The 20,803-nt window shown below is 33.2% G+C and overlaps 1 protein-coding gene and 2 pseudogenes across 2 annotated transcripts in view; 2 read left to right on the top strand and 1 right to left on the bottom strand.

Moving 5' to 3' along the window:
* LOC101716956 (olfactory receptor 8K3-like) overlaps positions 1-20,803 on the top strand; it is a 60,855-nt pseudogene that overhangs the window by 38,222 nt on the left and 1,830 nt on the right. The gene's annotated exons all lie outside the window — the stretch shown is intronic.
* LOC101718944 (olfactory receptor 5T17-like) lies at positions 638-4,108 on the bottom strand (annotated as a pseudogene).
* On the top strand, positions 12,001-12,966 carry LOC101716606 (olfactory receptor 8K3). The gene has a single exon (XM_004869085.3). The coding sequence runs from the start codon at positions 12,001-12,003 to the stop codon at positions 12,964-12,966; it is 966 nt and encodes a 321-aa protein (XP_004869142.3).

The raw sequence follows: 20,803 nt of genomic DNA, 5'->3' as shown, positions 1-20,803 counted from the left end.
CCTCAATAGAGTTCTCTATGATGGCTGAACTAATTTCACTTAGCTTATTTTCTAAGTTAAATTTTCATTACTTTTCCAGATTTTAAGTATATCCTGTGTAATACTATAGACTTCTATTACTTTAAGGTATGTGCAACAGAGACATAATAAATTTCTGTGATTTACAAGGGATAAAATTGTGATAATTGAATAAAACTATATGCTATTGAGCAAAATAAAGCAACCGGCATGTCCAAAGTCTATGATCGTTCTTAGGATGTCAGGGTATAGGGAGAAAAATAACATCTGTGGGGGTCAAATCCTTCACAGAGTCTCTAGAATGAGATAATACAATTAAAATGAGTGATGAAGTCCAAATTTAAACAAAGGGTGGATATATCAATACATAGAAAATAAAATTACACAAGTAACAATTATATATTGACATCAAAGATTATTTAATATGGATATCACTGAACATAGTGATCAAGATATGGGTGACACAATTAATTTACATTAAAAAAAAGTCTATTGGAGAACAGATAAATGCTTTGCTTGGAAAATTTTAGGTTATACAGCACAATTAAATTAAAGCAGAAAATTTCATTTTCAGTTTCAGAATGAAGGAAAATAGATTCAACATGAGGTCAACTCAATTCTAAATATTTATATCATTTATAGAACAGTACCTTGCAAAGAGTCTTTGCATCACCTCCTTGACATCTTTGTTCCTCAAACTGTAGATGATGGGATTCAGCATGGGAATGACAATGGTGTAGAATATGGACACCACATGTCATGCTCCAAGACATAGCTGGAACTGAGTCTCGTGTACATGAAGTGTATTGTCCTGTGATAAATGAACACTCAGTGAGGTGTGAGCCACATGTGGAGAACACTTTCCTTCTCCCTTTGTCAGAAATCATCCTCAGAATGGCCAACAGGATGAAGCCATAGGCGATGAGGATGATCAGGATGGTGACCACCTCAATAACACTCACAAAGTAGAAGAGTAGAAGCTGGTTTGTGTGAATATCAGAACAGGAGGGAGCAATAAGAGGAGGGATATCAGAGAACATATGCCTAATTTCATTGGATCCACAGAAGGGCAAGCTAAATGTGGCCACAGTATTTACCATGGTATGTACAATGCCACCAGCACAGGAAGCAGTGATGTGTAGCACATAGACTTGGGGTGACATCCTTACTGAACACACCAGTGGGTGGTAGATGGCCACATAGTGGTCATAAGCCATTACCACCAAGAAAAATGATTTTGTGCTTCCAAAACTAATGAAGAGGAGCATCTGTGCTGCACATCCATGGAATGAAATCAATTTATCTTCTGCCAGGAAATTAACCAACATTTTTGGAGTTAAAACAGTGGAATAGCATGCATCCAGGAATGAGAAAACACTCAGGAAATAGTACATTAGGTTGTGAAGTTGGGCCTCCCCAATGACCAGTACCACTAGTCCCAGTTTTCTATAAGAGTAAAAACACAGATTGCAAGGAACACTAAAAATAACACATCTTGCAAGTCCCAATCAGCTGAGAAACCCAAAAGTATGAACATGGTGACTTCACTCATGTTCTTCAGATGAACATTGCATGTGTCCAAATCTGAAGATGATCCTTCAATTTCAGTTTTTATTTACAGGTTCTAAGAGGAATTTCCCTTGTCCTTGGAGTCTACTCAGCTGTATCTCAGCTGTGTTTCTCAGAATGGCATAACAGTTTCCCTAGTAGGCAGGGGATGACCAGTGGTAAAGAAATTGGACCCAAGTGGATGCGTTTTGCTGTATAAGGAAAAGAAAAAAATAATTTAATTCATTTGTTGGCTGAATTTATTATGCCAAAATACTGTGCTGCCTATATGTATGGGTTTTGTGTCCATTTATTTTTGTTACATTTTCTACCATCTGCTGTAAGATGATTTTAAAATTCACAAAAGTTAATATAAGAATATTTAAGCCTCAAAATATTATACTGCATTTCATGCCTCTGTTTACTCATCCTTGGTTTGCTATGAAGTGCAAGAAATGTCCTTCTTTTTTTTGGTTAAAATGGAATCAAGCCAGATTATGTCAGAGACAGTGTGGGAAAGAAATGAGAACAAATTCTCAACATCATTTCATTTTAAAATATCTCCAAATGACTAGAAAAAGGGATTTTACACTTCTATTTGAAGTTTTCATATGAGATTGCAAGAGAAATTATTTTATACCCCACTCTGAAAACTGTTCCCATCAATAGAACATGGCACAATAGCCTGGAGATAAATACACTTTATTTGCAAATGAAATCACTGCCATTTTATGTTTAGTTTTTTGTCAAAATATATATCACAAGTTGCCCTTGTTTGACCTCACTAACTTATTTTGTGCTTATATTCTTTTAAATTTAACTTAATAACATGATATGTTTTTCAATTTACTTGCTCAGTTTACTTTCAAAATCTTTGAAATAATTCTGGGATACTTTTTTCTTGAAAAAATAAATTGTTGCTATTAATGATGTAAATGATTTTGGCATTTCTGAAATAACTATGAGATAAATTTCACTTGAAATTTTTATTTAGAAGAAGTCATTGCTAAAATTTAAAATATTGCCAGATAGTGGTATTTGAGCTCAGAGTTTTTCCCTTATATCCTTATAATTTTTCTCATTACACAGGCACAATTAAGAAACATGCATAAATCCAGAATTAACAACAAAAATGTTAAAGTCACTTGTTTCTTACTGAAAACTTCAGTGCTAGAAATGAAATGAAATATTGGATCCACTGTGCTTAGGGAGAAGTTCTTATCATGGAGCTGTTATTTTTCTTTTAGTATTTTAGAGAGGAAAAGACTTTTTATAAGGAGTGAAAGCCTTGATGTAGTGAGGTTCAGGATGATTTCATAAACTTACAAATGCTTTACAGTCATGATCTAAAACAAAGGAAGTCATGATCTAAAGTCATGATGCAAAAAACAGGAAGACAATAAACAATAAAATTACACCACTGTTAGAAGAAAGCTATGAATGTATATTATTGACTCCCAGATCCAGTAGAAATATTCTTTGTAATATATATAATAAATAGCTCCATAAGTGGGAGACAACAGATAAAGCAACAAAAACTATGCTCATTAGATTCTTCACAGAACCTATATATGATTCATAAGATCATAGATCTTTTATACTAATGTATAATTTTTATTACAATATTAAATCAGCTTTTAAAAACAATTGATAAATAATATATGTTAACATCAGTGGGTCATTCAGATGTCACAAAAATATATTTCTGTTTAAAAAATTTCATTTTCTCTTTCCAACTCATCTCTCAGCTTTGACTCTCCATCTCTGAGTCTCTCTTTCTCTCTTTCTCTCTCTCTCTCTTTCTCTCTATTTCTGTCTCTCACACAATTAATGATATATTTCCAACATATTTATTATAGACATTGTGTACAAGCAAGAATTAAGCAGATAGGGAAAAAATATGAAAACAAATCTGGAAGAATGTATAGGTGATTTACTACTGGAATTCATGACAAAATACTTTGTGACAAAAGTACACAGGAGAAATTTCACATACATTAGAATCAAACATCAATTTCCTGATATGAATTACATTTTGATCCTAAGATCCCATTTAAATAACTTAGAGACTATCACCCTTGTAAGATTAAAAAGTCTCCTCTTTTTTTAAATTAGAGCACCAAAATTTGTCAAAAATTATTATGTGCCTTGTGGAACTTTATGAAATTTTAATTATATATGAGAGACACACATATGAAATAATACTGCCAAATTTTAATTATGCAACAAAATAAGTAGAGATTTATAAATCGAACTCCAAATCAGAAGAAAGGGGTTTGTTCTTTTCTTTATACATGCATTTGTTGTACAGTAGCAAACATATTAAAATAATGTTTTCCTGAGATTTAAATCCAGGAACTCTCAATATTCAGACATATGAGATATTTGAAAATTAAACTTTGTCACTGTATCCTGCCCGTTTTGCATGTCAGTAAAATAATAGTATGTTTACTAATTTTCTCTGATCCTCATATCGATGAAATATTCTATGGAACACTTGACATCTGCGATCTTCTCTGTAACACAGGAATGCAGGCTGCATGTGAACGTTCATTTTATTACAGATCATGTCTCAGTTGAGTGTTTGTCCCTTTGACTGGGGAAACCAGATTCACGGTAATGAAATGGGATGAGGTTTAGCTCCTCTTCCAAAGTGCACTTCAAACACATTTTCCATTAACTAATATTTTAGGAAGTTAGAAATGGTTGTGTTTATGGCTAGCTCATTTCATGTTAGGAGACTAGAGAGGCTAGAAAGTTTGAAGTATAGATAGCAAATTTTCATTTAACAGACTGTGACTAGTCTGGAATACTAAAATAAAACCTATGGTCCAAAAGTACCAATAATTAGAAGTCATTGATACCTGGTAATAGAGTTACTAACACTAGGTTCTCTAAGGAAAATCTGTGATGCAGCTGCCGTGTATTATTAAGTGTTTTCACAGTGTGGGAATTTACTCTGCATTATTTCACAGCAACTCTAAAGTGAATTACATAGACCTGAAACCTGAGGCTCAAACACAACTGTAGTTTTCTCAGCCACTCAGTGCCCACCACGATTCTGAAAATAGTGTCCCTCAGAAATCACAGATTTGATGTCCTTGCACATTTCAATAATGGAAAGAAACAAAGTTTAAGTAGCCCATGATAATTTCCAAAGAACATTGAAGCCACATCTATCTCACTTAGCTGACTAGTAAATAAATTTGAATTTGTTTGTAATTTTTATTAAGGAATTAAGAAAATAATCCCCTAATGAAATGGCTAAATTCAATGGCTGGTGTAGAGTTCACTTTCTGAATAATTATTTTTCCTAAATTTCTCATATATACTTTATTTTATGTTCACTCTTCTGGCTGTTATCTTTAATCGAGGAAATTAAGTCAAATTTCTATTTTGCAGCCCTTTTGAACAAACTATGAAAAGCTTTTTCCACTTTTCTCTGTGAAATTCTTTAGATAGCCTAATACTTAGTTTTTATTTTATTAGAATCCTTTGTTAGATTCAAGTATTAAGGTTCATGCTTTGGTTTCAAGTTGAAGGTTATAACTTCTAAAATATTTTGCAAGTCATGAAATCCTTGCTTCTTACCTGTGAAAATAAATGGCACACTCAGTTATGTCATCCAATGACTACATGTACCTGGGCTTTGATTCACACTTTGGGAGCTCCTTTTTCATCCCCAGGGATGCCTTAAGGTTCTTTTTGGGACAGGAAATTATCAAGATTTTTTTCTTTCCCCAAAGTTGACAAGTAACAGATACTAGGATAACAAACTACATGGTTAAAACTATGTCCTGAAGGAACTTTGTCCTCTGGTTTAAAAGTGATTGCTCACCAGAAAAGAAACCTGAGGACACACAATATAGTCTCAGCTCCAATTCTAACTATCCATGTGATACTGAGTTGATGGTTAATTTTTCTGCAACCCAGTTTCCTCTTCCTGTGAATATAACTTGTGAATTATCTCAAAATCCTGAAGCAGATGCATAAATCAAATGTCAGAAAAGACTTATCAAAGAATGCATGTTATTTAATAAGTGTACCATGCTGATTTAAATTTCAGTGTCATTGTTTATTTCAGTATTTTAGGTTGGTTATTGGTAAGAGAAAGAAATTTAAGGTCATTGAATATTTAATAGAAAAGTGGACCATGTGAAGAAGTTGTATTGATAGGTGAGTTGGAGCAGTGTACAGATAATTGTGTTATCAAATGTAACTGGACATTAGATATTAGAGCTCCAGCAAATATTAACATAAAATTTTTGAGTGAGATAAGGACTTGTTTTATCTTAGGGAGCCCATTTACTAATATATAGAATGGTAGTTCATTAGATGCATAAACATAAAACCAATCTTTTACGTAATTCCTGGATTCTTACCTCTACATCCAGAGTTTTGAATTAGTGGAGAGAGACTGTGAGTGAGCAAGCACAGAGTCTTGAGTTCGATCCCCAGCACAAAAAAAAAGTCACAAGGAACCACAAAAGATACCAAAGAACAAAATCAATTTTGAAAACCAACAAAACTGGAGGCATCCTACACAGAGTTTTCAAATATGTTACAAAGCTATGTAATTAAAAGTGAATAAACAGTATATTATTGGCATACAGAAAATATATATATACATTTGGACCACATTTGAGAGACTGGGATCAACCTCACCTGTGTTAAACAAATCTCTAACATGAGTGTCAAGGCAAAGAATACACAACACACAAAGAGAAGAGGGTAGTGTCTTCAGATATAGGGCTGTGAAAGTCAAACATGAAGATGTGAATGTATGGAAATAGACCTTGGTCTCACACTATGCAGAAAAGTCAGTCCAAAATATATTAAATATTTGAATATAAGATCAAAAAGAATATTTCTGAAAAAAACATTGTAAGGGAAAAGATTCAGTCTTTGGGCTGAGCAATAAATTTTCTTAATACAACACCAAATGTCAGGAATATAAAAAACAATAGGTGGCTTTACAAAATACAACAATATTATGCCTAATAAAGGAACCAATCAGCACAGGGATGAGGCAAACTGATGAAGTACAAGATAGGAAATATATTTGTAAACCACTTATTTAATGTGAGGTTAATATTGACAAAAAAGAAACTCCTAAATTAATAGAAAAAATATTTAATTTATAGACAAATGATTTGAATATTATTTTCTTTAAAAAAAATGGCCAACAAGTCTAAAAATATTCAACATCACAAATCTAAAGTATTTTAAACAGATTCTAAAGAATATTGTTCTTCCTTTAAGTAGCACCACCTAAGGTTTTATTCCAGAACTATTTACATTTTCATTAGCACGTCCACCACTATAGTTGTATTTTGAACCAGTAGATAATTGGAGTTTATTATACAGGGGGTGTGGCTTGTGAGCCACACCACCTGCTGCATCTGTGGCTAGAAACAGCCTCAACTAGACCTCATCACAGTATAAACTAGTCCTCATCACAGTGTAAACTAGTCCTCATCAAATTATACTCAAACCTGATTCTGCTGTTTCTTGGGACAGACAGAATTTCTGATAATTTGAAGAATGTTTCAGAAGACAAAATCTAAACCTGTAAGGACATTTTTTTGTACTAATTATAATAATTACTAGACACCCTAGGCTAAAGTCTATTATTGCCTATTTCATGTGTAAATCATATGTATTTCTCAAACTCTGCTTTGCTCCAAGTTCTGCGTAACAAGTAAGCGTCGACTATTTTCTGGAAAACAAGATAAAGTACTGAACTTACATGTGCCTAGGTAAATAAGAGAAGTCCTATCTGTGTGCCCGTGTTCCTTCTCCTGATAGGGACGAATCAAAGTAGGGATCAACATGAATCTAACAATAGAGCATAAGAAAACATTTGACATGGTCAGCTCTCCGGTACATTATGTTTCATGAATAGGAAAGTCATTTGGTAAAATTCATGCCATAGCTATGGAATCTAGCAAACATTTCAGATATTACATATCTCATACCATTTCTCTAGCTTTTTTGTTTCTTTTTTGGTACTTGGGATTGAACCCAGGATGTTGTGCTTGTGAGGAAGGTGGCTGCACCACTGAGCTAAATCCCCAGCTCGATTTCTCTAGTTTTATTGCCTTAAAAATGTCCAAATAATCCATCCTCGCGTTTTGCTTTAATTCCCAGCTGAAAGGGAAAAGTTATCTTAGACTCTTCTGTAGCACCAACCTGTCAACACATTCATCAATTAAAGTTATTTGAAGCATTTAAATTTGATGATAGGGATAATATAATTGCTCTAAGTTGTAGGTGTTGAGTATTTGTTCCCAGAAATGGCAAAATAACAAAATATATAAAGGCAATTGTATTCTTACATAATATGCATTAGGAAATGAATATAATAGAATGTATGAAAACATACAGTTATCCTTCTCTATTTATCAGAATTCATAAGGTTAGTAGAATTGCCTTAAGTTATCATATGTTTGACAAAATTGTATAATTTCTGAAAGACACTGCTGTGATCCCACTAATTTTGAAACTTATATAGAGCTGAAGTTATCATAGACTAATTTAAATAAATTGAAAATTTTATGCACATAAGAGACAAAATGCATTACCAAGAATTCCAGCAGCTAGCCAGGCATGGTAGTGCACTACTGTTATCCTAGCCCTCTGGAAGGCAAGGATATGAAGATCACAAGTTTTAGCTTAGCCTGGGTAATGTAGAAACTTAGAGAGACCATGTCTCAAAATAAAAAAAATAAAAAGAAGGCTCACGATTTGGCACTGTGTCAAGACCCTGAGTTAAACTCCCAGACAAAAATATACAAATTAGATGGCAAAATATAAAATTAAGTACTTTAATTAAAAATAAGGCAAATGTGATAACCATTTCTCAGCAAAATTAATGTAATTTATTAAGTTAAAATCCACATGTCTTAAAATTTACTATTTTGACTCTTGATACAATTACCAGATTCATGATGTTGTGCAAGAACCAACTTTCTCCAGTTCTAAAACATTTCCATCAATACAAAACCTCAGCAAGTAATTTTTTCTCTTTTCTTCACTTTCGTCAGCCCGTGTTACATCTCTATGTATTTTTTTAAAATTCTGTGTATTTCATATAAAATTCATATTAAAGATGACATTTGTGTCCTGGATGGTTTGAATTAAAAAATATTTTTGAGATTCATACCTCACATAGTATGTTTAAAAAATTATTTTGTTTTGCTTAAATCTACATCCTTAAGTTCAAACATGTGATACAGTACAGTAAGTCCCCGATTTACAAATGAGTTCCCATTCAGGGAACATGTCCGTAGGTAGGGTTTGTTTGTGAGTCCTACAAAGTGAGTATTACACACCTTTGTCGCAAATATGCTGTGTGAAGTATAAAAAAACCCAAAACACATTCATAAACGCTGTAAGTAAACTATCTTTACTTTTAAAGTTACCTTAAAATGGTAAGGTAGAAACATGGGCTACTTCATAAGTTTTTCACATCTGTGAATGTTCCTAATATGATATCTTTGTATCTGTGAAAGTTTGTGACTATAATGTTAGTAAATCAGGGACTTACTGTAGTTATAGACACAACATTTAAAACACATTCCTGAAACTTACTCAGTTTTCCTGTGTCCTCATGACTATTTATGAACAACTTCTCATTTCTCCCCAGTCTTAGCCCTTTGCAACTTGTACCCTTCTATCTGCCTTTCTACCTTTGGGTATATGGGATACTTCATGCAATTGGAGTTATCTCTAGCATCTGTCCTTCTGTAACTGGGTAATTTCTTTTAACATCATGTTCTACAGATTCATCTACATTATCACATATTGAAGGATTCATATTGAAGACTAACTGATGTTTCATTGTATTATAATCCATATTTTATTTATCCATTATTCTATCAACAAATATCTGAGTTTTTTTCACATCTTGGTTATGTTGAATTCTAGTACAATAAACATGAAGATTCTACTATGTTTTTAAGGCTCTAGTAATAATTCTTTTAGCTAAAACACAGAAGTTGGGTTGCTGGGCCATTCAGTCAATTAATACATGAGCTCGCAGTGTATCCACAATGTCCCTGACAATTAGAGGACCATCTCCAGACATTTCATTAAGTTCTCACATGCTTTAGGGATAATCAACCAATTGCTTGGCATATCCTCAGGGATAGTCTCAAAAGGTTAAAAAGAATCCATAAATTTTCTTGAAAAAATCACTGTTAAGAAACACATGGGAAAACCAGGAGAGATTTTTAATTACAGGTGACATATAGAAGCTTGGAGGCATTGCTACATATTACCAACATCTACACAAATGGTCAGTTTGATAAGCCTTTGCCATCCAAGGTAGGTGACCATGTGTGACTCAGTTTGTGTGCTTTTTCTTGCCCCATAAGTTCCTGAGAAGCAGTAGCAACTCTCCTTTTGGTTCGTGAAAATTTTCAAATACTTTCAGAGTATAAGTACCGGAAAAGCATGTTATGCTTGCATATAAAACATTTAATTTTCTGCATTATGAGTATGTATATAGAGGCATTTAATGTTTAATGTCTTATCTACAGGAGACCAAAAGTGACATGAGATGAAGAATAAATAAAGGGCCATAGAGATTTCCTGAAAGGCAGAATTTGCAACTCCAGGGATTCAATATCCCATTCTGACATCCTTCCAACACTAATTTATTCTGTGAGGTTTTTGGAGGGTCTTACAGAAATAAATAAAATACAATGATTAGGTAAGTAACTATATAAACATGACAGTGTTTGAATCTTGGAAGAAGGAGTTTCCCCTTCACATTAAGAAGTGAAAAACATTAGTTGAGGATTAAGAGTTTTCAGGGACCCAAATTTATTGCAATGGTAAAACGTTTCCCATTTTGCAAAGGGATCTGAATAAATTTAATATTTAAAAAATAAAATTCAAATATTCAATAAAGGTAATTATTTATGAAAAAAAGTTTCCCTACTCCATTGCTCACCAAGGGAGGTGAGAGGAAATGTTTTTCATTTTTCCTTACAGAAAAATAGGCAATTAACTTTTCTTTGTTTTACCCTTCTTAACTTGCATGATTCCAAATTAAGCCAACCAAAGACAACAAAACAAAATTTATCTCTGAGTGGTTTTATTAAAAGCAGTCTTCTAGTGTTGTGATTGCTAAATATTTTCCTAAGTCTAAATTATGAATGGTGGGAGACAAGGGAAAGTTTGGACACCAGGTATCTGCAGCGGTACCAGCAATGTTCTATGTAACACAACAAGTCTTACAGCAACTAAGTGATATTTACTCTGATTTATATTTAATTTTGTGAAACTGTGTAACTTCATTTCTTTACACTTAACAGAATATTGTTACAACAACTTTAATTACAAAGTGTGCCATTTCTATTTCTTTCCTTTAGTTTTACTTTGGGAAACATTGGTAAAATTTTTTACAGCAGTAATTATCTTACCTTAAATGCCATATATTTGTTTGTATGTTACTCTTTGAAATCTCTGGGCCTTTAAAGATATCTGGATATATTTCATTTTATTATACATGTATTTCTATGCTTTATATCTTATCATATTTATTTCTTATGACTCTGATGTACAGAAATATTCCATATCACATCCAGAAATCCACATCTATCTCAGAATTAGTGTATGCAGTGAGTCTGTATGGTACTGTGTGTCATAGTAAAAGTTTTGTGTACAGTCTTTTATTCATACATCTATGATACATGTTAAAAATTTCATTTGTAACACCTATCTATATACGCATTTTAAAGGACTAGGTTTTGAAATAGTAGCTTCAGCAATCTAAGCAACAATCTATTCATTTTGGAATTTATCATTAGAAAATCTAGATATGTCATGGGCATATGTATCATGTCATTTCATTAACTATAATGAATAAGTACTACAGTGTGATTCTAAGTATATAAATGAATGCCAACAATTAAAGAACAGTACCATCATTACACCTTTAGCTACCATGCACAGATTTCACAATATTTAGGTTTTATAATTTTGTCCCATGTATCTGCATCTGTATCTCTATCTGACTCCCTGTTTATGTATTATTTCAATTTCTTTTCCATTTAGAACAAGGTTATTGCCTTGGCTAAAGTGTAGGGCTGCACAGTTGGGAATAGTCTGATGGTTGGTATCCTCACTACCCTCTAAACATTAGAGAACAGAAGTGCATGTTCCGTTAGTAACAATCAAGCTATCTCTAAATATGGAAAGTGTTCTTTGGTGACTCAAACCACCTTTCTTGAGAACAACTAGTATAACTACATGTCTGCTTCTGTATTATCTCCTTGCAATGATGTATCAATATCACAAAATCTACCCTTGAAAGATAAGATACACCTTAATTACACTAGGTCAGCATAATTAACCTCCCATGTGAAAATACTTGAGATATATTACTTTTTCTACTATGTATACCTAGAATATGTTTTGTGGCAAATGTGGATGGAGGGGCCCAACCTCACAGCGGTGACCGAGTTCATTCTGCTGGGCATCACAGATCGCCCTGAGCTACAGGCTCCACTGTTCCTCCTGTTCCTCATCGTCTACCTGACCTCACTGCTGGGCAACTTGGGCATGATCATCCTCACCCAGGTGGACCCCAGGCTGCAAACTCCCATGTACTTTTTCCTAAGACACCTGGCTCTCACTGATCTTGGTTATTCTACAGTTGTGGGACCCAAAATGCTGGTAAATTTTGTGGTTGATCAAAATACAATTTCCCATTATTTTTGTGCTACACAGCTGTCTTTCTTTCTTGTGTTCATTATTAGTGAGATTTTTATTCTGTCTGCAATGTCCTATGACCGTTATGTGGCCATCTGTCACCCTCTCCTCTACACTGTCATCATGTCGCCAAGGCTGTGTTGGGTACTAGTGGCAATTCCCTATCTCTACTGCACATTTGTGTCTCTTCTCATCACCACAATGATTTTTACTTTGTCCTTCTGTGGATACAATGTCATCAGTCATTTCTACTGTGACAGTCTCCCTTTGCTATCATTGCTCTGCTCAGATACTTATGAAATTGAGACAATAATTCTAATCTTAGCTGCTTTTAACTTGATTTCCTCTCTTCTGGTGGTCCTCGTGTCCTACCTGCTCATCTGTGTGGCTATTCTCAAGATGAACTCCGCAGAGGGTAGGCTCAAGGCCTTCTCCACCTGTGGGGCCCACCTGACTGTGGTCACCGTGTTCTATGGGACACTGATATTTATGTACGTGCAACCCAAGTCCAGTCACTCATTTGACACTGACAAAGTGGCTTCTATATTTTATACCCTGATAATCCCCATGTTGAATCCTTTGATCTACAGTTTGAGGAACAAAGATGTAAAATATGCTCTTCATAGAACATGGAAAAACATACAAAAATATTTTTCTTTAAAGGTACGTACAATATAAGTCATGCAATACTATTGTTCTCCTCCATAGGCTGACTTCATTTATCTTCCAAGTTTGGACTTTGTGGTACTATTTAAACTTCAAAATGTTATAAATGCATCCATCACTGAACAAAACACTTAAAAACTGTGCCTTTCTTTAGGTAGAATGTTTAGCGTAACATTCAAAGAGTTTTTCTAGTACATTACAATTGTGTGGTCTATCAGTAAAGCTGGAATGCTATGTGGGAGTGTAAAGGAGTAGTCAGCACAGAAGATGAGAAAAAAGCCTTTTTTGTTCTTTGAGGTACTGGTGATTAATCCTACATCCTTCACACTAAGCTACATCCCCAGCATTTATCTATGTATTTGTTTACTTAATTTTTTTGAGACAGGTTCTTCAAAAGTCTTTAATTTGTTCAGGTTAGACTTGCCTCAGACCCTCTTGCCTAAGTCTCTCATAGTGCAAAAAGAATTTTTTTGGTATTCTCATTAATTACAATAAACTTTCCTGTATCCAAGTGTGATTTTGTGTCTGTGCTTCTGTTTTTGTGGGAGTACAATCTTACTACTTTGGGCTTCATATATTCCTAGGTGGTTGTGTTACAATCAAACTTGATTGCATTTTCAAGAGGTTCATTTTAGCTGAATGATCACAAAGAATACATCATATGAACATACTCAAGTGTTCTAAGTAACTATGCTGATATTGTGATCTTAGCATGAAATGGCTTTCTTATGAATGAATTTATGTTCATATATTAACCCAATAGAGTCTATTCACTCAACAAAATGTGCTATTCAACAAGCCATCGGTCCAGCACAGCATGCAATTTGGTGTAATTCAGTGTACATATATATGTGAGTGAAAGCATAGAGTCAATACATATTAAAATATGAATAAAGATATTATTTGAAGAACAAAAGCCCATGTATATTGTCATCTGGCAATAAAAATTATTAATTGGATTAAGCAGTAGATATCTAATTCATTTGAATCAAAATATGCAGCACAGTTCAATTTATTTGTTCATATATACAATACAATATTATAATTTCCTACAAAATGCATCTCCAAAGCCAGAGTTGAAATGTTAATATTAGTTGCTGGTGGTTATGAAAACACATAAATTAATATATTTTAAAATAATTTTCATTTTCCCAAATTACTTTCACCAATTATTACTTTTAGAATAGTTATTTTCTAATACTTTAATTTGAAAAGTGAAAATGTGAGTCAATGTACTCTAATATACTATTTCTAAAACAAATGTTCAGAATTTGAATAGATCTCAAACAATGGGCATAAACAAAATGAAATATGCTTAGGTAAAATAATACATCATATTTATTTGATTTTAGAAGTCAATATCCATTTTATAATTTATATGTTGTATCGAAAAGTTTTAAATTTTTGCCCTTCCATGTAGTATTTGCAAAATGCCGATTGACAAATAAGTGCAATAATTGCTAAGATAATAGGAGAAAATAGAATGTATTATTTCATACAATTCTTCATGAATTTCAATAAAATTTAGAATAAGAAATTAAATAAAAACTATTGTGACAGTATGAATATCTGTAATAAGCCAATGCATAGTTGAGCTTAGGCTCATAAGGAGTGATGTATTGGTTACTTTAGTTGAGCCTCAGAAACTCAATGGGATGCATTTTATGAATACAGAGGAACTAACAATTGAAATTTATATTAAAATCACATTCTACCCTACCCCCAATTTGACCCCAGGCAGACAAATTCATGAATTCTACTCAGGGCTTAAGGCAAAAGAAATAAACAAATTCATGGGGATAGCTAAACAGGAGATGTGTTTTCCACTATTCAAAAAGTATTCATAAAGATGGAGAAAGCATCATGTAGGTGAAAATTTTAAACAAAATATAAACAGATGAACATAGCAATATACAAAAACAGCAAAATACCAGGTTAAATTTAATCCAGGAATTTATGTTTTAGCTAATATATGAAGAGCAAAATATTATACATCACTTAGGAAAACCAAATTTAAAAAAAACATAACATACCATTAGGTGTAAAAAGTGTATTTCCAAGATGCATTAATTACAAAAGTTGTTTCCAACTAATATTAAAACAGAGCTCCCCTCGGTCTGTACAGAACAGATGTGTCTCCCTGGTACTTTTGGACCAGAGACCTTTTTTTGCTGTGATGCCTTTTGATTGATATGTGACCATGGGCCTCAGCCTCCTGAGTGCAGGGATTTTAGGTGTGTGCCACCTTGCAGGGCTGAGGAGTTTGGAAAGAAAGACAATGGGCAATCTCCCCTGTGTTGTTTTCAGCACAGGAGTAACTATATCATCTATTTCCTTTCTGCACTGTGTATCTTTATTAGGTATCTTTAATACCTAATAGGAAAATTGATTCTGATACTAAATTAAATACCCAAAGTACACACAGACATGTAATTTGCCATAGTTAATATACTGTATCATGTCCTTTAATCTAAATAGTATGTTATAGCCTGTCATATTTAAAATTGTAATTAATTTTATATCTATATCTGATAGGCTTGATCACACACAATGTAATTAATCCAAAGAAGAAGAAAAACCTCTTGCAATAGGCTGGAACATTTTCTCCAGCATCTCAGCTCCTGACTCCAGCACAGAGTCTACTCTTCCTTTATGGAGTCGACACAGCCTCCTGATTACAGCCTGCAGTATAGACACACAGTGTGAACAGATTCCAGGGCATATTCCTGGGCTGGCTCCCGATGGCAGGTTACCTCCTCCTTCATTATGTCTTCCACAGTGCAGGCAGAAAACCTATGCTTTAAGTCCTCTCTGACCTGCACACATCAAGGTTATTGTGTTTAAACAGAGGGGGAGGGGATAATTTATAGAATAAAGTAGAACTGGCTAGGAGGTGTGCTTCCTCCCAAAACAGGCTTGAGCTCCCTCCCATCATTCTGCATTCCTACAGATGTGGTCTCCACCTTGCTCTGTCTCTTGCTTTTCTTGACCCCTGTGAGTCTGGTTTGCTTCTACAGATGTCACCTTCTTTAGTGCCTTGCTTAGAAGGCAGAGAGACAAAGATAGAGAAAAGAGAGAGACAGAGACAGAGTGAGAGACACAGAGACATAGGGAGACAGAGACATGACACAGAGAGTCAGAGACAGAGAGAGAGAGAGAGCCTGAGAGGAATCTCTATTGAGCTCACAATTTGCCCTGCTCCTACACACCTCATTTTCATATGAAATAAGTTTTCAAAGATCAGTTTCAGTTGAATTTTCCCTTTTATCCCTATATCTCTACTTCTTCACTAACATTGTTATATTTGCAAACTGACTTTTTTTATCAAGATTTTCAGTAATCCTCTAATGATAGGAGAGCAATAGTCTTGGAACCCACAATATTTTTACTGTAGATGTAACATGGTGTCAAATACTCTTCCATGCTCACAAATTTGGTGTCTTCAAAGCATTGATGAGGTAATGAAAAGAAAAACATTTCTACATCTCTGTTGGGGCATAAATTAAAAGGCATTTTGGAAAGCACTTTGCAAGTTTCTAATTCAGCAAAATTCAATAGTAATCCCTAAATGAATTAATAGGGATAGACTGAAATAAAACAAAAATCAATAGAAAAGGGAAGGTTTCAGAGTGACACTTTCAGTAGTATATCACACAATTATTTTTAGGTATCTGCAATTTTACAGTTTTGGATGCTACATGAATTTATCAGTGACAACTTGCCTCAGATTGTCTAATATCAGACAGGGCTCATCTACAGTGAGGGAGAAAACTCTTGGATTGGGACCAGGATTGATCAGAATAAGAAGCAGATGCACAAATATTCAGATTAAAAGGTTACAATTTTTGTGGAAAGTTAAAATATTAAGTGGCTAATGTGAATTTATAAATCATTGAAACTCTTATGTTATATTGATTAGGGAACAAAGTTCATTTTCTGAAAATATAGAGAAACAGTGTTAGTATTTACCAGAACTCTTAGGGTTAGTGGAGTCCTTTTGCCATATATGCATATGTTTGTGTGTATTGCATGCATATACAGTTATGATTTGTATAATATACATTTGTAGTTTATATGATATGAATATATAACATAAACATATTTTATAGAGGTATCTATCATTTATTATGTGTATACAACATAACATTATATAAATTATACTTATATAAATTGAATTACATAGTATGTTTAAATTAATACAAATTATACACATATAAATTGTACGCATATCATTATGTGTAACACATATATTTAAGTTTGGCAATTTGCAAATAAAAAATATTATTAGCACACTATTTGAAACTTCTAGAAATCAAAACTTATCATAAACTTTAACAATTACTTATTGCATATAATATAGACACAATTAACTACCAAGAATGAATTCTAGTGATACATGCAAGATAAAGAAACACTTCATTAAAATAGACACACAAAAAACAAACATGTAGAATTATATCTAAGTCTATGGAAAATTAGTGCATTTTGTTAAAATGCACCTACCATAAAACTAAGAATTTTAAAGGAAAATATTTAGGGCCCATGATTACATTTGCAATGTAGAGACACCACCTCTGCCATCGAGTTCTGTCATATGAAGGAGAAACTGAAATACCAGGCATTCAGCTTCTCATTTTCATGTCATTTCTAGCAATTATTTAGTACATCTAGGCTTTAAAAAATTCTCTCAAAAAATGAATTTAGATTTGATTGCATATGAATGTTAAAAATCTTTTCCATTACTACAAAGTACAATTGAGTCATTTTCCCCATTCTTCCCTTTCTTCAAGCCCTGCAACCTCTTTTTCATCCCCATGTATTTTTCTCTTCTGGATATTTCTCACAAAGAGTTCATTGCAACCGTGATTCATTTCCTGGTTCTTGGAATTCTAATAATATTTTCAAGACTCCTCCCTCTTTTAGCATTTGTTTGTGACTTGGTGTTGCTCTTTCTGTTTGTTTAGTTCATTATTTTTATTGCTAGGTTAGCAGTCTCAGCAGATTCAAATGGACAATATGGTACTGCTAGCTATGGGTACTATGTATTAGAGTAGATCCCATGAAGTCATTTATTTTGCATAATATAACATAAAGGATTTTGGGTAAAACCCAAAAAGAGTGTTTCCTGGAAACTACAATGAATAAATAAGGTCAAAGTTGAGAACAAATTGTCCCTGACAATTAGTGGACAACCCCCAAGCATTTCATTTAACATTCAAATGCTTTGGGAATAACCAACAAATTCTTTGGTAGCTCCTCAGAGAGTGTACAAAAAAAGTGAAAACATTCATAAATTGGCCTGAAAGATGTGATGATCAGAAATCCATGGAAGAATCAAGAAGGAGGTTTCATTGCAGGCAACAAAGAGGTAGGCTTCACATGGTGCTGTGTCTCACCAATGTCTGAAGAAATGACCACATCTTGCTCTGGTTTGCAATCTAAAGCAAAGAGCCATTTCTGATTCAGTTTCTGTGCTTTTTACTGCTCCATAATTCCTGAGCAGCCATGGGACTCAGTATCCTTTTGTCTTCATGTTAATACTTTAGCATCTCCCGTGACATTGAGATGTTAGAAACTTTATTGAATATTTACTTGGTGTGTGCTTAGAAAAAATTTCAAATTTTGTAGACATGTAATTTTATATCTACTGGACAGTAAAAGTGGGAAGTGAAACACAGATAAAAGAGTATAGATGTTTTTAAAGGCAGAAGTGGAAAGAGCAGAAATTCATTTTCCTGTTTGCATAGCCTTCCACATCCATAGGTTTTTAGTGGACTTAGTCTTCCTGTGACTCCTTCAAAAATATTTTAACATTGCAATTATGTAAATAATTGTAAGACTGACGTTCATTGCTGACATTTTGATACAAAAATGTTTTCACTTCACACTGACACAAATTTATATATATATATATATATATACACACACACACATGATATAGATAGAGATTAGATATGGATATAGATATAGATATATGTCAACTCTTAGGTTCAAGAGTTTTTTAGGTATCCAGGTTTATGATAATGGTAAAATGCTGTTCATTTTCAAATTGAATCTGCATCTGAATAAACATTTTATTTTCCCTCAGAGTAAAGGTAGAAACCAAACTTGAATATTCAATAAAGATGAGTAAAACAAATTTTTTTCAATTAACTCCCATGCGTGTGAGTGGGAACATCTGTTTCTTTTTTCCATTTTACAGGAACACAAGTTCTTAATTATCCTGTGCATGAGATTTAATAGGATCTCATGATTACAAATCCACAAGCCAAAAGAAAAAAATACATGATTTAAACTGAGAGCTACTGCATTTATTGGAGGTGAGCCCCCAATATTATTATCTGGTACACTTTGTTATGTTTCATGTTGGAGTGGTGTTGGAAGGAGCAGAATAGGAAATCAAAGAGCCACAACATAGCCATATAAGTACTACTGTGTGCAAGATAAAATTACATATAATCAGCTTTACATACATACAACATTGCAAAATTGCATGTTGTTATTTGTTTGCTAGTAGTTCCAGTCTGGATGGTATCACTTCAATTTCCACTCTATAGTGTGACATTTATTTCTCTTTTTATTTAAGAAAAATGGTGATAATGTTTTACATCAAAAAATTTATTCATCTTTAAATGCCATTCACTTCTGCCATACTCTCTAAATGTTATGTATGGGCTAATAAACACATTCAGGTATATTTCATTGGGTTAACAGTTGTTATCTACCTAATGTTCTATATCATATTTGGAAGAAGTTACTTCGATATGTCCCAAGAAGATTCCAAAAGTCTGTGTATATTCAGCATGTCTGTATTATACTTTGTCTCTATAGTATTGTGTATCACAGCAAAATTTTAATTCGATGTATAGCTTTAAAAAATGTATTATCAAATTTTCAACTTAAAATACATTATTCCTTTCTCCAAAGGGAAACAAATGAGCATAAATTGTGTAAAATCAATGCCAATGACCTCTCCTCTTAATTTGCTCACATTTCCTCATGTCCCTCCAGGTTCCAGCAAGGTATCATAGATCTGATTTGTTACATACACGTAAGCATTTTTAAGTTGCAATGAAAATTTCCACAGAGGGAAACGGCTACTTAAAGTAGATTTATATCAAGGTAATACATTAGATGTTCTTTTATTAGTTACAAATAATGGAAGATAACTAATGCAAAATGAGAGTATGTGGATTATCTAATTTTAGCCATGGTAGAGATGGATGAGGTAAAAATTGGGATCAGTTTTGTTTCCTGACCTCCTGATCTATTCCTCAACTAGTCATCATTTTAGCCCCAGTGAAGAGGTGAACTCACAATCCAGAAGAGTGTACATGTCCACTGTAAAGCAAATCTCTGGTAAGTTACTGTCACCACTTAAAAGAAAGATAAAACACAATACCTGTGTAAACAATTTCCAATCCTTGGCATACTGAACCATTCAAATTTCTTTCTTGCTTCCAGACAACCCTTCAAGGAACTTAATAGTTTTTATATGTAGGATGCAGTTTAGTTAAATTTCTTGTCCAAAATATCCTCTAAAAATGCTATTTATATGCAATTCATTGTATCAAAATATAATACTGCATATATGTTATACCATTTCATTATAATTCTTAAATTTGCATAACTTCTATTTTTTAAATTTATATATGTATTCAATGTTTTTCAAGTATTTTAACAATTTTGGATGTACCAAGTATAAGTATATGAATAAGTATTATAGATGACTATGTTTTAATTTATTATGATGTTCTATGCATTTTTAGAAACTCTGAATATAACATATTATTTAATTTGAATCTGTAATGTTCCATTGTTAAATGTTACTACCAAATGTGACTGTATA

This window comes from Heterocephalus glaber, unplaced genomic scaffold (genome assembly GCF_053883595.1).
Source record: "Heterocephalus glaber isolate CG9 unplaced genomic scaffold, H.glaber_assembly_v1.0 deba00000896, whole genome shotgun sequence".
Classification (NCBI taxonomy): Eukaryota; Metazoa; Chordata; class Mammalia; order Rodentia; family Bathyergidae; genus Heterocephalus; species Heterocephalus glaber.
The sequence above is the reverse complement of the archived record's forward strand: the minus strand, read 5'-3'. Positions and strand labels throughout refer to the sequence as shown.

Excerpts from the sequence above, each read along its gene's own strand:
- LOC101716606 (XM_004869085.3), top strand. The coding sequence starts at position 12,001 with ATGTGGATGGAGGGGCCCAACCTCACAGCGGTGACCGAGTTCATTCTG.